The sequence below is a fragment of the Gopherus evgoodei genome, chromosome 3, assembly GCF_007399415.2.
Source record: "Gopherus evgoodei ecotype Sinaloan lineage chromosome 3, rGopEvg1_v1.p, whole genome shotgun sequence".
NCBI classification, from domain to species: Eukaryota; Metazoa; Chordata; order Testudines; family Testudinidae; genus Gopherus; species Gopherus evgoodei.
In genome coordinates this window covers 22,099,881-22,116,869 of record NC_044324.1, presented here as the reverse complement: position 1 = coordinate 22,116,869, position 16,989 = coordinate 22,099,881, and the positions used below count along the sequence as shown (strand labels likewise).

Here is a 16,989-nt window from a genome sequence, read left to right as displayed (position 1 = left end):
GGGGTGGCCAAAGATCCGGCCGCCGCGGTAGCCACCGAAGGACCAGAAATGCTGCCCCCCAAATGCTAGCGCCCTAGGCAACCGCCTAGGTTGCTTAACGGGTTGTACCAGCCCTGTAGAAGGTGCACAAAGAACATGAAACATTGAAATCTGATCATTATTATAATTTAAATGTATATGAATAATACATGTATTTGTCCTGTTTGCTACTTTTTCAATGGCGTCACATAATATTTTTGGTGAATCGGTTGCTGCTATGAAGGAGAGGTAATTTGCATAAGTAAAGCTTAATTGAAAGCATTCTTTGGCTTAAATTTTTTGTGGAATATTACATGCATAGTGGCAAAGAATTACAGGCAAGAATTACTTCGCAATGAGGGTGTTAAACAATGCTTTTATTTAGCAGGATTACATTCATTTTATAACTAAGGAAAAAGTCAGTGGCAAATCAACTGAAATTTAATGTGCAATACAAAAAAATAGTCAAGTAGATTATGACTCTATTTCCTGTTTAAGAATAAAATTCAGCAGCCGTTCCATGCTTTGAAGTAGACTCATACAGACTTTAAGACCAGAAGGGACCTATCATGCACATTGCAGGCCACAGAACCTCACCCACCTACTCCTGGAATAGACCTATGCCCATTAATAGCTAAAATAAGATTTCTGAATAATCTAAAGTAATTATGGAAATAGTTTCAACTACTGAATAATATTCAGGATATCTAACACATAAGGCAGAGCACAACTTAATCATTGTTTTATCCAGAATTCAAGCGGATATGAAAATATTGGGAATGTTTTTGTTTTTGTTTTATCCTGGGTTCTCTTCTCTATCAAATAAAACAATCTCAAGGAAGAGAAAGTGATGGATAGCAGGATATTATTTTATTTCATTGGTGCATTTGCAGGAAGCTGGACATTTTTCCTTCACCAGAGAATGAGTGCAGCCAAAGAGCCCTTTTAAGAGGGCACAGTTTGTGTATGTATCCATATACTTGCAAAGGTTGGCTGAAATAAACCAAATGGTAAACAGAGTTAGATGATAAATGGATAAGTCAGTCCTAAATCAGTTACAGGACAGGGCCGGCTCTATGAACGACGGGGCCTGATTTGAATACCCGGCGGCGGTCTGGGGCTTTGGCGGCACTTCGGCAGCAAGGGGTCCACTCTGGGTCTTCTACGGCAATGAAAGACCGCCTGCCGCCGAAATGCCCCTGAAGACCTGGAATGGATCCCCCACCTCCCGCCGCCAAAATCCCGGAGTGGACCCTCCCCTGCCGCCACCAAAATGCCCCAGGAGCCCCGCAGCAGACCTCCCCCCCGCCGGGCACGTAAAAAAAATTTTAAAATTAATTTTTAGATGTGGGGCCCAATTCCAGGGAATCAGGGAAATCGGCTTAAAGCTGGCCCTGATCCATTAATTGTTTCCCTTTCAAAATGTATTTTTCAATCCACTGTCTTCATAAACCTATGTAGTCTTGTCTGGCTCTCTGCTTTTGTACCCACAGTAACCTGGTGGGCCTCATCTGCGGTCCATTAAACTAGTTTCAGTGGAATTACATTGATGTAAGTGAAAGTAGAATCAAAGTTGTGCTTAGGCCAAGGTAGGTTTTAGTCACTGGCATTCACTGACTATCACTTTGAAACAGAAGATCAGCCATATCATACAGTGTAACAAGCCAAAATTAACCGTGTTACAAATCAACTGAAGTTAGTGGAGGTACAAAAGGACTTGACTATAAGGTTGCACCAAGAGTAGGACAGTTTATTTTCCTTTTTATTAGGAATTTATTGTTCTGAACACAAATTGTCGTTGGTATAATAATAAGCACCTTTCCTCTGAAGATCTCTAAGTGTTCTTTAAGCTTTAATAGATTAAGCTCCACAACAAGGTACAGTGAAGTAGAGAATTATTATTTTTCTCAGTTTCAGAGACTGGAGGGAGGGGGTGGATGCAAACTGGAAGGTGAAACTATTTGCATACTTAACCATATACACACTTTTGCTCACACTTAATTGCAGCCTGCAAAGCTCTAGTACCTATGCAGAGCTCTATGCATATGTGTAACCCACCAGCTCGTGTGCATATTGGATGTTTGTGTCCCTCCCTAAGTATACAGGGCTGAAAAACTTTAGACTGAATACTTAATATAGGGTACTGAGGTCTCCAACAGAGGGCACTGCTAGCACTATCTAGATTACATGGCCCACTGATGCGTGTCTAGCGCTAGGACAGAGCTGATGGGATTTACTTTACCCATGACTGTTTTAAAGGGACTCTTATTTATTAAATATTGTCCAGAATAGCTACTTGTATAGTCTGAGAGATGCCAGAGGGTTTTATTGTACGGTTTGCGGTGGGGGCTGGGGCTGTGTGCCTGTGGCTGGGGTTGGAACTGGGACTATGTGCCCCTGCCCCACAGCTGCTACCAGCTCAGGAGCCAGGGCTGTGCACCTGCTCCATGGCTGAGGCTGCTGGAGCCGGGGGCAAGCTGTCCCCCCGCATGGTTGTGGGGCTGGGTCTGTCAGTCTTCCCCCATGGGACTCCAGCTGTCATTCTTCCCTCCTACCTAACTGTGCCCTTGCTTATTTTTAGTAAAGTCACAGACAGGTCACAGGCTCCCGTGATTTTTGTTTGTTGCCTGTGACCTGTACGGTCATTTATTAAAAATAACTGTGACAATCTTAACCTTCGTTATTGTCCAAGGTAATCTAGCATTGTATTTCTCTCTTCAGGAAAGATATGGAAAAAACAAAAAACCCATTAACTTACTGCAGAGTCCTTGGTCGCAGGCATTAGGGCAATTGCCACATGTTGGGCCTTGTTTGTATGGCTTAGATAAGTCTGCTGCATTATTTCCTCTGAAATTAAAAAGCAACCCAGACATGAAATATCCCTTTAAAATAAAGTTAACGTATTGTATAACGTAGAACTAACTCCCCAGATTGTGTGAAACCTGCTCCTAAACAATCCTGTTTTACTTCAAATGATGCTTTGGAGATAGGACAGTCTATTTGAAAGGAAAGAAAGACATACATTTCTGTGGTTATAATTCTTTTTTAATTCAATATAATAATTTGGTCCTTGTATAGAATATACAGTAACACAATTAATCCTCTGCACCTTCCATTCAAAGACCTTCAAATATGCTGTGGGCAGGAATGAAATAACTCTTACAGCACCCCTTTGGGGTAGGTCAGTATTCGAAGTGTACAAATATTAAAATACCCCCTTCTTCCTCTGAATGTACATTTATAACTAAATCAAAAGTGGGGGGAAGTAAGCAATAACTTGTGTGGGAGGAGGGTCTGGCAGGACAGGGGGTGACAACAGGGAGGAGCAAGTAATAACTTGTGCAGGAGGAGGGGGAGGGAGGTGTCTTGCTGCTGCTTCTGGAAGGGTGATTTCTGGTACTGGGCTCTGTCATAAACAGATAGCTAAGGGTTAACATCTCTTTCACCTGGAAAGAAGTATTCTGAACACCTGACCGGAGGACCAATCAGAAAACAGGATTTTTTCAACTCTGGGTGGAGGGAGTTTTGTGTCTGTGTTCTTTTTCTTCTGCCTGATGCTCTCTCAGCTATGAGGAGTGATTTCTATTTCCTGCTCTCTAATCTTCTGTTTCCAAGTTGTGAGTACAGAGATCATGTATTTATTTACATGTCTATAGTTGCTGGAGTGCTTTGATTTGTATTCTTTTTAAATAAGGCTGTTTATTCAATATTCTTTTAAGCAATTGACCCTGTATTTGTCACCTTAATGCAGAGAGACTATTTGTATGTATTTTTCTTTCTTTCTTATATAAAGCTTTCTTTTAAGACCTGTTGAAGTTTTCTTTACTGGGAAACTTCAGGGAAGTTGAGTCTGTACTCACCAGGGAATTGGTGGAGGAAGGAGTCAGAGGGAGATCTGTGTGTGTTGGATTTGTTCGCCTGACTTTCCATACCCTCTGAGTTGGGGGGGGGAAGGGAGATTAACTCGGTGATTCTGGTTTCCAGGACTGGGAACGGAGAGGGGGAGTCACTCTGTTTGGATTCGCAGAGCTTGTGTCTGTGTATCTCTCCAGGAGCACCTGGAGGGGGGAAGGGGAAAAGGATTATTTCCCTTTGTTGTGAGACTCAAGGGATTTGGGCCTTGGGGTCCCCAGGGAAGGTTTTTCAGGGGGACCAGAGTGCCCCAAAAAACTCTAAATTTTTGGGTGGTGGCAGCAAGTACCAGGTCCAAGCTGGTAACTAAGCTTGGAGGTTTTCATGCTAACCCCCATATTTTGGACGCTAAGGTCCAAATCTGGGACTAGAGTTATGACAGGCTCACCTTCTTTTACTGAACTAGCTGGGCTCCCTTCAGCTGACTGAGCCCTTGCTTGCAAGGAAGGGTGGATTTTACCTCAGGGACTCATCGTACTTCAGGGGAGGAGCAGGAGAGGCTGGCCCACATTCTCTATGGGGTGCCCCCAGAGCGAGCGGCTGGCTAGGGGCAATGGGGCATGATGCAGGGGGGTTGGTCCCGGGAATGAGGAGCTGGCCAGGAACAATAGGACCCGGGCTGGCTAGGGTGACGATATGTCCCGTTTTGGCCAGCACAGGCCCCTTTTTAAGCTCTGTCCCAGCCGTCCCTATTTCTTCGCCAACACTGGGCATTTGTCCCGAGGCGGCAGTGTTGGGGGCGGGTCACTCCCAGCCCTGGGCAGCAGGGGGGGGAGGGGTCAGTCCAGCTGTGGGTGGCACAGGACTGGGAGGGGAGACCCCACCATGGGCAGTGCAGAGCTTGAGCGGGGCAGCCCCAAATGCGGCCAGCATGGAGCTCAGCCCCAGAGGTGGGTGGCACATAGGGTGACCAGACAGCAAGTGTGAAAAAATGGGACAGGGGGTGGGGGGTAATAGGAGCTTATATAAGAAAAAGACCCAAATATCTGGACTATCCCTATAAAATCAGGACATCTGGTCACCCCAGTAGCACAGGGTGGGGGGCAGTTAGCCCCAGCCCTGGGAGGCATGGGGAGAGAAGCTCAGGAGAGCCCTTCAAGGGGGAGGAAGGCGGCTCTGGTGAGCCCCTGGCAGTCCTGTTTTTACTTTAAAAATGCAGGGATGAGAACTATATTACTTTCTGTAGCCTCTTCTCTTCCCACCCCCTGGTGGCACCTTGCGTTACTGCGCCTGACCAGACCACTTCAAGGCCGCTCATGCTGCCTTTCTGCCCAGATGGTTTGCGATTAATGTGCTTTAAAAAAAATGTGCGTTAATTTTGCTGTGCGTTAATCGCATGCGTTAAGAGCAGTTAATTGACAGCCCTGCCTAGAAGGTTTCAAAACATCTTACAAAGTGTTTCAACTTAAAGGAAATCTATATTGGTACGTACGCGGGACAGTAATGGCAAACATAAAAGTACTGCCACTTATTCTGAGGACAGTAGGCAACTGCACATCCAATCTCGTAAGAATTATACCAAACCACCTGCAGGCATGAAAATAAGTACATTCAATCAGCAAGGCTTCGTTTCAATCATGGATTATTTGAGAGCCTCTTCATGAGCTCCCAGAACAGCAGCCTTTCAGTTCATGAACCCATAACATCACTGTGGGAACTGTAGCAATTGCTTACCTGGAAAAGTAATAACAAGGAAATATTTCTGTATGTTTAGCTTTTTGAAAAATGCAATTTAGCAGTTGGGAGAAGGAGGAGACTGAAATATGTGTCCAACCATCTTTTGTAGAGCACCTATATGATTTTTTCAGACAAGTAATGTTTTGCTTCTATTCAATGTTTTGAAATGTGTTGCTTTGACATTTCCAAATCAACATTTTTCAGACATTGTCATTCCACAATTCAGTATATTATTAGTAATTTAAGATACTTTGACATTTGGTCCCATGTTGGGAAGAAGAAAAATATCAAAATATCATAATTTTCTGCTGGAATATATCTTATTAAATATCTGATCCAATGCCCTTTGAAGTAAATGGAAAGACTCTGAATGAGTTCAGTGGACTTTGGATCAGGCAGGGAATGACAGATAGTAATAAGTTTCTAAAGGTACAGACTCCTAACTTTCCTTAATTACACAGACACAGTTCCATTGACTTTGATGGGGACATATGGGTGCTCACATAAATATATTTTATTTCCAGACGGTATCACTTTTCTTCCTAAAACAATATTTCATTTGCTGGAAATCTGTCATTAATCTCCATACCTGAGTGTAGCTACCAATATAGGCATTGTCTTTGATTGCTCCAGTACCATATTTGAAATTAGCCACTTGATTATACCAGTTTTGGATTGCATCAGACCAAGACTGGGGATAAGTTGCCTGTAAGGCATTTTCACCACAGAAGACACCTGAAAATAGAAATGAGGCAGTTTCAAGACAGTGTGAGGACAAGTAGAGAGACTGTAGGAATAGCAGAGATGTGAGTTGCACCCTACAGTTAGGTTAACCACCATATTTCCACCCTACACATTGTGTCTAATCAGAGATTCATTGATTCCAAGGCCAGAATGACCATTGTGATCAGCCAGTCTGACTTCCTGTATAGCACAGGCCAGAAAACTTCCCCTCAGTAATTCCTGTTTGAATTAGAACAGATCTTTTAGGGGAAAAAAAATTCATCTTGAGTAAAAATTTTCAGAGATGGAAAATCCACCACAATCTTGGTAAAGTGTACCAAAGTTTAATTAACCTCACTGTTGAAAATTTACACCTTATTTCCAGTCTGAACAAAGCAGAACAGTGAAACCTTGCTATAACGTGATGTTTGGGGTCCAAAAACTTCCATCATGCTAAATGGGGGGTTGCAGTATAGCAGGGTTTCAGACCAGTCAGTTTGTCAGTGGTCCCCAACGTGGTGCATTGATGTGCACCGCCTAGTGCCTCTAGTGCCTAGTGCCCACCAAGGGAAAGGAGCCGCGGCTCCCTGCCTGCCAGGGACAGAGAACTGTGGGGCTGCGGGCACTGGTGCTCTCTGTCCCCGGCAGGTGGGGGGCCGCGGCTTCTTTCCGGCTTCAAAAGGAGCCGCGGTCCCCTCGCCTGCAAGGGACAGAGAGCACTGGCGTCCATAGCCCTGGAGAAGCCGGAGAGAAGCTGTGGCCCCGCACCTACTGGGGACAGAGAGCACTGGCGCCCACAGCCTCAGAGTTCTCTGTCCCCGGCAGAGGCGGGGCTGCAGCATCTCTCCCCTGCCGTGGTGTTGGGGACGACTGGTACAGTACTGTATTATGCCTTAAAGGGGAGCCAACCTACGATCGCGTTATATGCGATTTCGCGTTATAGTGGGGGCGCGTTATTGCGAGGTTTGACTGTACCTATAAGCCAGTACCTCTAAGAAGGGAATTATTGACCTGATCCAACCTCAGTGAAGACAACAGAAAGCGTCTCATTAACTTCCATAGGCTTTGGAGCAGGCCCTGTATACCCAGAGATATTTGTTTGCAGACTGTTTAAACTAGAAGCACCTCATTAAAATACTAGATGAGAAGAGCAGATTAAAAATAACAACAATTTCTAGTTAAAAGATACCACCTCTTCTTGGATTAACAGGCTACCATTAAATATTAGATTAAAATAATCTCCCCCCTCCAATAACTGATTATAATGCACGTACCACCTGTGCAAATTTCTTTGTTTGTAAAATTCATCCCTCTGCAGAAGACTCACTCAAAACTTGTGCATCACTCTAAGTCCCACTTTACTAATTATTTGTATTACAATAGCAGTTAAAGGCCCTAACAGAGATTAGGGTTTAATTGTGTTAGGCACTCTAATGACATAGTAAGAGACAGTCTTTTCCCCAAAGAGCTTCATGTCTCAGCAGTCAAGACACTGCCCACAGAATTAATGGATTCCTCTCCCCGATGGATTTTGGTGGGGGCAAATGGGAAGAAAAAAAAGTTTGAAGCAATTTTTTCCATGGTGAAGAAAACATTCACTCTCTGGCTGAGATTGTGTGTGTCAAGTTTCAACGCAGGTGGGTTTTTTATACGGATCTGGAAGTGAAATCTCAACTCGTCCCATATCAGTGCTCCTGCCCTGCTAAAATAACACTTTTGCAGTAATATGGTTGTACCTGTAAGTCTCTAGATGGTTATTTCAATCACTCATAATTTTATAGTTACTCTTCACTTACCATTTGCAATTCTCTGATTTCTAGAACTGATGGACATTTTACACTGATCTGCCCATCTCTGAGCATTGCTCGCAGCTTCAGGATTCCATTTCTTAAGGAAACAAGGAGAAATATCATATTTACCTTTTGGTAAAACCAATCCAATAGTGAACGTAAAACTAAATTCAGATCTGGAAATTATGGCCTGGCTACTCAGGGGGTGTCAGTCAAAACAGCCCCATGGAAGTCATTGCAGCTAGGCTAGTTTATATTAGCTGGGGATCCTGAATGTTATAATGTCCTGAAGATTTCTTCTACCTATTTGAAGTGGAGTGTTCCCTTCGAGGAAAACTCCTCAGCCCCACATCCATAGTGACAAGGGGACCCTCTTGTCACTATGGATGAATAAACCAAAATCTCTATAGTTTAGAGCCTAGCCCTGAAAAGTGCCATGGTTTGTGATTTTAGCAATGTCCAAGTCCAATGGAAAGGTCTGTAAACCAGTTTCCAGCCTGCTTTGATAACAGTTTGGCAGTCATAAAGGACATGTAACCTGTATTGGACATTAGAAATATGTTGAGGCAAACTTTTTTTGTACAGTTCCAGCAAACAAAGATCCAGGAGCTGGCAATCCTTGTAAAGGGGTTCTAGAGGGACAGCATCTACTATTCCATTCCTAGGCACCACTTAGGCCTTATTCTGAGGGCTTAAAATGGGACATAAGTGATGCAGAACCCATGTACTAGATTCCTGCACAAGAACTGGAATTTGTCTCCTACAGCTCCTTCCATTCAAAGATCTCCATGCAATATAGAAATATTATTGAGGTAAGATTCCCGGTGACTAGGATTACCAGACAGCAACTGTGAAAAAACAGGACAGGGGGTGGGGGGTAATTAGGGTGACTAGATGTCCCGATTGTATAAGGACAATCTCAATATTTGGGGCTTTTTCTTATATGAGCACCTATTACCCTCCATACTTTGTCCCAATTTTTCATACTTGCTGTCTGGTCACTCTCAGAGTAATAGGCGCCCATATAAGAAAAAGTCCCCAAAACTGGGAGTGTCCCTTTAAAAACGGAACATCCGGTCACCCTACCGATGCCCCTGGGAGGTAGGTGAATATTATTAATTCAGTTCTGTAGATGGGAAAACTGAGGCACAGAGCTGAAGGGTAGGGTTTTCAATAGCACTTGGGCTCCTAAGTCACTTCAGTGGTTTTGAAAAAACTTCCTCTGCTCTGCTGCAAGTCAATTACAGGAGTAGATTCTGGCCTACCAGTGCCTAGGCCAATGGCCAACCACAAGGACATGCTTCTCTCCCACTTGGTTTAAACTCCCCCAGCTTAGCGCGAAAACTGCACCTTATCATGGAAGGGTTTTGATGGCCAAGTTTGCCACTCTGTGACAATGGGAAACATTTCAGATCTGTAGGAAAAGCAATGCCATGTAGCTTACCATCTTCATCATGTTTCTGGCAGTGGGATTCACCGCACGCCGAAGGTCATTGTGCTTGTTGACAATCACCTTTTGGTTAATCACATTGAGATGAGACAAAGCGGGAAATCCCGGACCTGGCTTATCAAGGGTAAAATCACAGGAAAAATTGTCACATTTTTGTTTGCCAAATCTCACCACACTCGATGCATTAACCTATAATCCCAGTTGACTATTTTAACTACTGTTTGATGATTATACTGTACTCAGTGTTCTTAGGCTCTGTTTAACTGGCTCACACTGGTGATGGAAGCATCCCCTTGGGTTATGGAGCACTGTCAGTAAATGGCTCTCTTTCCTCTGTCTTTTTAATGAGCAGCAGAAAACCCATCTCCTCCATTTAGTGCCTTCCCTTCTGCTTCTCCAGTCAGCAGATTCCCAAACTCCCTATCTGTCTCTTGGTGCCCCAGTCAATCTCTTCTGATTGACCCCTCCCATTGTCCATCCTAATACCCACATATTTGGCTCCTTCTACCTCCTGCTTCCCTTCCATTCAACCACTTAGTCAACTCCCTGCTCCCCGGCTCCTTTACACTGTTCCTTTCCTATACCATCCATCTAGTCACCTCTGTCTGCCACTCCCACTAGTTAGTACCTTCCCTCACAGTCCCTTAGTGTGTTATTTTCAGTGGTCCCTGTCTTGCTGATATCTCCTCTTCTACTTCACCAGTCAGTGGTGACCCATTTTGTTTTCACCTGCTGGTGAATTCCCTTTTGTTCCTACAGTTACTGAAGTCCTGCCCCTCTCCCTTTCCTCCTTAACTGCCCCTCTCAATCCCAGAGCTGGCTTTTGGAATGCATAGATGGGCCAGAACTGCATCCCCAGATCCAAACATCCCTGAATGTTTGGAAAGCACAGATGTGGATCCAATATCAAACTTTGCAACTAGCCTCTGTCTCTAGACTGGGCTGAACAAAATGCTGGGGCCCAAACACTACCCTACTTTGGAAAAGCTCACATCTGGATCAGCACTCAGTGGAGGATGCTGAATGCATGCAAATGATGTTTCAGATCATTGTGGGAAATTCCAATGTTATTAATAGGTGTCAGAGGACATGCCAGGGGACATGGACAATAGGGAGTTTTGGATAGCTGAGATTCAGATAAATAAAGGTGCTCCATATGTGAATAGCTATGAAGTGTCTGTCTTCTGTGAACAAGCAGTGCCTTTAGAAGCAGCCAGCAGTAAGCTACCTGCTTTCCTGCTTGTTTCCATTAGGATGGCAAAGTGCTAGGAAGGCGTTCCAGAAAATAGTGGTTCCTGGTGAGATCACTACCGCATCAGCATCTCCATACTGACAAAGTTCAATTCTCCTCTTGCTTGCACCAGTTTAAATTAGATATAATTCCATTGAACTCAGTGGAATTACACCAGTATAAGACAAATGTCAGAGGAGAAGCAGACCTTAGCTGTGGAAAGTATTTAAATAAATAAGGGTAGGGAAAAATGTGGAGATGCTTAGAGTACATGCTGAAGTAATGGGTACTGGTGGTCAAATGCCATCTGTACTTATGGAACTCTGGGCAACTAACTATTTTGGAGGTGGTTTAGTACAAAACTCAGCCCATTTCTAATTCCTCTGCATAGAAATAAAGGTTCATACCTGTCCAATAGCTTGGTGCAGTGCAGCAAGGCACATGATCACAGTTAGCAGACCCATCTCTGAGGAAAAAAATAAACACCATGTCATTTAGTCTTTTTTCTGAAGCAGCATTTTTGTTAGTGGAATATATTTCTGGAGCAAGACAGGGAGATTAGGGATGAAGGTAACTTGGGTTCTAACATTTTAATGAGAAAAATCTTCTTTTGTCTCCATTTCTCTTATTTGAAATAACTTGAATGTGCAGCAGTTTTCTGCCTGTCTTCTCTTCACTTTATAAAAGGCGCCTTCGTTCGTTGATGCAGTAGATCAGGATCTCACCACTGCTCTCCTCAAAGAACATAGCATTGAACATCTGTGTGCAGGAGAGAGGGGCTGTTTTAATGCATGCTGCACTGAGATGGATATACTAGTCCTCGGTTCCTTGCCCTTCCTCTCCCATATCAACCCCCACAGGTGACCCAGTCCTCCACCAATTTACACATAGCACTGCATTCCTTGTTAATGTTCTTCCACTCCCTTCTCCTGCTCTGCTAGTTGCCTCTTTTCTGTATTGCTTCCTTATTACTGATTGCTCAAACTCCTCACTGCTTCCTAGCTTGGCCCTATGCCATCATGGCTGACTTGCCTTCCCTAACTCTGAAGTCAGAAATCAGAAGCAGGGAGGTGGGTGAGGTGTAGAGCTGGTAAAAAACAAAAACAAAAACAAACAGAATTTCTGCCCTATGGGAAGTTCTGATATTTTGATTCCCCCCCCCACCTCGAATTGGGTAGAAAATTTAGAATATCAACATTTCTTATTGAACAGAAAGTTAAAAATAATCAGAAATGTTGAAACATTTCATTTTAGTTCATTTCAACACTGAACTAACTCCATCTGACCTTTTGCAATGCCTCATGTAAGTTTTAGTTCTAGGGTGTTTCATCCAGATTCTCCTCTATGGACTGGGCTCCCTGGTGGGACTACATCTCCCATGATGGACCATGGTAGTTCAGAGGGGAGACTGGGATACATGATGGAAGATGTAGTCCAGCCAGGGAGCCCAATCAACAGAAGAGACTGGGTGCATGAGGCACCCAAGCTACAACCCCCATGAGGCAGTGCAGCATCTTAAGTGGACATAGATTAATGTTGAATTTACCTGAAATGAAACAATTTGATTCAATTTGACAAAGCAAAATATTTTGATTGGGGTCAACCTGATTCAAAACTAAATACTTCTTTTATTTTCCTGACTGAAAAAAAAATGACACAACTGATATTTTCCTGCAGAAAATGTTGATTTTGTGAAAACTGCATTTTCTGTCATTTTTTTTTCACAAAAAATTCTCACATAGCTGTAGTCATGTGTTGGGGAAGAAGGTGTCATATCAGAAAGCAGGCAAGCAGATCAGGTCTCTACACTCATTGTCTCCCCATTACTAGATATTTTCCCTGATCCCTTAATTAGCTTGCACTGACAGGGAGACTGGCTGCATGACTCGTACTGAATCTTTTCCATGTCTAGACTCTATGGGCCTGATTCTGCTCTCACTCTAATGTTACTGAAGTCAGTGATGATACAGAAAGGTAAAACTTGTGTAAGGAAAATCAAGCTCTTAATATCCCACCATCTCCTAGATTTGATCAGCCCTGCTACATTCACACATTAAAAATATATTCCTAATACTGAGTAGGGATACCCTGAATACAGGTGCAATGAGTAGCAGAGGTTACCAAGTTAGGAAACATTGCCTATTAATCTGTTTTTTCACACCAGCTGACTTCTTGGAGATGTCAGGTTTCTTCATGGCTCCTGCAGAGCAGCCGTTCAGACTTTTCTGGGAAGCTGGGTGTGGGGTTGATAACTTCTGCATTATGGTGCTAAAACCAAATGTGCATATGTCTGTGTGCTTGTTAGTTTGTTGTTTTTCTGTTGTGACCAGAATAGGAGTGAATATTCACAGACGTGTTTTTGCAGGATTTAATAAAGCTCTATTCACTTTCAGATGGAACGATGATTCCTTCTGTGCATTTGTATCATACATACATACATACATACATACATAATGTGAGATTATTTTTGCACTATTGCTTTTTTAGATGGCCAATATATTTGTTGTGATTCTTGATTGAAACTGGGTCATAAGACCAGGTTACTTCAAACAGATAACTCAGTACAAGGTCACTGCGATACCAGAACATATACATGAGCTGAAATTGCTCCAGATATTGAGAGTTAAATAGCAGATGACGCTTGCCCTCACAGGGCCCATCTTATGAAAACAGACTATTGCCCCTTGGGTTGATAAAGTGACTTCCACAGGACAATAGCCAATTGAGAGAAAATTTCAGCTCATAGAGCAATATTATACATAACAATAAATATGAGCTTCAGCCTGTTGTATAATCACAAAAACTAGGCAGGGCAAGAATATGGCAGAGATCTGAGAAATCCTGTTTGACTTGGATGCTACGATTCTAAGGCCTATTAAAGGTGTAAACATAAGAAGAAAGTAGAAAACAGACATGTAAATTCTTAGCAGATGAATAAATGAACTACACCTATTGATAACAGTTAAGAAGCAAGAATTAGGAAAAGCTGTAACTTTCCCCCCTGATGTGAACTGAGTTCTGCTGCTGCAGTCTGGCAAAGAGCTAGCAGCAAGTTAACACTACACCACAAAGATGGGTTACACAACAATCTACTTTAAATGTGTGGACAACTGGTATTCTCCTACTCCTTGAAACAGGAGTGGGAGGCTCTGGTATTTATATGATCCTGATATACCGCAGAAAGCAATTTCTTGTCTAAAAAGTCTGAAATTTCCTCTATCTTTGTTACCCGATTTTCACTTAAACTAGATTGAGACCATTGACTTCAGTGGAGTTACTCCTGATTTACATCAGTGTAAGTGAGGAACACCCCCAGATTGCTATTATCACAAATTGCTACTAGTCAACATAAAAATCAATAAGTAAACATAAGCTATGCTTTAGTCAAACACAAGCTAGGATGCAATGCAGGGGAAACTGGGAGAAATTCTACGGCCTGTGGTAAACAGGAGATCAGAACAGATGATAAGGATCTCTTCTAATCTGACCTGCCAGGAATCTATAACTGCTGCAGTGAATGATTATGATGTGACAAAAGAGTCCAACTTCTGCAGAGGAATTACCAATAAATAGCTTTTAAACGCGAACAGAGCATCCTGTTACCTGGCAAGATTGAAGTCCAGCCCCACAGGACTCTCTGTTTCCCATTCTACAGTTTCATGATGTGACCAACAGTACAATCAGTATGATGGTTACAGTTCCCTGCACTGCAGGCATGAGCGATCCCATTACCTGTAGCACAGAAAATGCCAGACCAAATGGGAGGCAAAGGTTTTACATTATTTTGGTTTAAAGTGCATTTCTAATATTAAAGTCTGCTCACAGGAGAAGCTCTGCTTGCTGCGTATGCAGAAGTAGCTACACTGAAGTCAAAGGCTCAGTTTGTGTGGGTGAGGCAAGCAGGATATGGTCTTGTTTTTTAGCAATGAGAAGATGTTCCATCATCTGCCCAGTGCCCACACTGAGTAGCCAGGGTCTAGGCACTGGGGAAACTTTGTCCCCTTCCCTACCAGCCAATGGTATGCTCATGGAGCCATTCATGGAGGCTACTTTCCCACATGCACCCCTAGTTTAGCCTGGCTGTGCTGAGGAGGGACTACACTGTCAGAACCTCTGCCTTGGCATGCTCTGTCCTTCCATATTCCATGTATCTTGCTACACAGAGCCTACACAGCACCAAACAGGGCTCCCTGTCCCTCTCATATGCATAGCCCATGTGCTCTCCCTCCCCCCTTGTTACATAAGAAAACCACATCAGGGATTTGGGACTATGCTAAATAAACCTAGTGGCAAAGCTGACATACAATGCAGGCTGAAGTCTGAGTCCTGCAGAGGGAGGGAAATCTTTGGGTGCAGAGGTGTTGTCTGGATTTCCCTCTAAGTACACACATTATCTTCACTTTTAAAAAGAAGACCAAAGGAGGCTGAATTTTTGTGATGATTCAAGGCTTGATACAAAGTTCATTCTAACATGTTAGTGCATAGTGTTTGAAATTCCCCAGATAAATGTATGGCAAGGGATACAAAACATTTCTAGCAGTAGATTTGAATCACGTGTTTGTTTCACAAACTTAAAATACTAATATACATTTGCACTCAATAAGATCTGACAAGCCCACCCATATTAATAAATAGGTCCTTATCAAACTATGTTATCCAACATTTTGAAACGTGGGCATTGAAGGTAGATTCTTAAATAGATATTTGTGCTCCCAAATACAATTTTACACCAAGTAAATGGGATTAATTTCAATAGAGTTAGGTGCCTAAACACCTTGGAGGATCTGAGCCTTAAGTGGTCTTGAAAATTCCAGCTCTAGAACTCTAACATCAGGTACCCAGGTTTGAAAATTGTAGCTGTTTTATGCAAATTGTAATCATATATTAAAAATTCCTAATTATAAAAAATCTATTAAACGACAAAGCTAGAAACAAATTCGTACATTTGCGTTTTTACAACCCAACACTATTTTTTTTCTTAACTGAGAAATTTTTCTGACCTGTTTATAATGCTGGGAATTTTCTGTTAATTTTGTAACTAACCGTCATTCGTAGGGTTTGTTTATTCAGTTTACATTGTAATACATTTTCTATTTTTTATGTGTTTTACATTTATGCCTTTTAGTTTTTTTCCCCCATTCACTAAGAATATACAAGTAACCTGTTTTTCACTGAAATATTTAATATATAGTCTAATATACTGTATGCATGAGACCTTGGGCAAGTTGTTTAGTCTCTCTAGAGAAGAAAAACCTATGCTCAGTTACCTTGGTTTAAATCAGGGATAATTCCACTGAAATTACACCAGCATAAAATCAATGTAAAAGAGAAAAGAATCAGTCTTTCAGTGACTGAGCTTAACCATTTGCAAAGCGGGATAATAGATACTCACTGTGCAAAGTGCTTTAAGACCCTTGCATGGAAAATGCCTTGAGATGATGGGCCAGATTTGGATCTAAATTACAATGGTGGGAATCAGATTAACTCCATTGATTTTAGGGGAGTCATTTCTTATTTACACCAGTGCAATTTAGATCAAATAATATAGACAGACCATATTATTTATTAGTATAATTTCCCTGTGGGATTAGTACATTAAAATTGTGCAATTAAAAGTAAAGACATTTTGGTACTATTCAGATTCTGAATAAAATAGCCATTGTGAGACAGTGCTGAATAAGTGTTTTCTCCAATATAATTTCTGTAAAGAAAAGAATTTGTTACCTTTCTCCAGCCTGAGTCTTTCTGTATCTTTGGAAGGGCTGTAAGTGTTTGAAGTTATCTCCACTCTAGAAGTGTATATATAGCATGCCTACTTCCTGTTTTATAAACACGTGGTTTTAAAAACAATTACAATATCACCATAGGTTTCAGAGGGGGAGCCGTGTTAGTCTGTATCAGCAAAAACAAGAGGAGTACTTGTGGCACCTTAGAGACTAACAAATTTATTTGGGCATAAGCTTTTGTGGTTTAGAACCTACTTCATCAGATGCATGGAGTGGAAAATACAGTAGGAAGATATATATAGCAGTACATGAAAAGATGGGAGTTGCCTTGCCCAGTGGGGTCGAGAGAAATCTATTAAAGTGGGCTGTTATCAACAGGATGAAAAATCACTTTTGTAGTGTTAATCAGGGTGTCTCATTTCAAACAATTAATAAGAAAGTGTGAGTAACAATAGGGGCAAA

At 42.3% G+C, this 16,989-nt stretch overlaps 1 protein-coding gene across 1 annotated transcript; it reads right to left on the bottom strand.

The window, feature by feature from the left end:
• Nucleotides 1-374: 374 nt before the first annotated feature.
• Nucleotides 375-16,579, bottom strand: LOC115648095 (serotriflin-like). Its single transcript, XM_030555235.1, has 9 exons — nucleotides 16,526-16,579; nucleotides 16,194-16,256; nucleotides 11,209-11,267; nucleotides 9,565-9,684; nucleotides 8,127-8,217; nucleotides 6,197-6,342; nucleotides 5,363-5,457; nucleotides 2,777-2,865; nucleotides 375-1,011 (listed from the first exon to the last, which is right to left on the bottom strand). Exons 3-9 carry the CDS (start codon nucleotides 11,263-11,265, stop codon nucleotides 884-886), a joined length of 726 nt encoding a protein of 241 aa, XP_030411095.1. The 5' UTR covers nucleotides 11,266-11,267; nucleotides 16,194-16,256; nucleotides 16,526-16,579; the 3' UTR covers nucleotides 375-883.
• Nucleotides 16,580-16,989: the final 410 nt, after the last annotated feature.

Bases quoted from the DNA above. Each gene is read 5' to 3' on its own strand.
- LOC115648095 (XM_030555235.1), bottom strand. From the start codon at position 11,265: ATGGGTCTGCTAACTGTGATCATGTGCCTTGCTGCACTGCACCAAGCT. The intron at 2,866-5,362 runs GTACGTACCAAT...TTTTAATTTCAG, and splicing joins GTTTGCCATTACTGTCCCGC to AGGAAATAATGCAGCAGACT. The intron at 1,012-2,776 runs GTAAGTTAATGG...GGTTTATTTCAG, and splicing joins CTGCGACCAAGGACTCTGCA to CCAACCTTTGCAAGTATATG.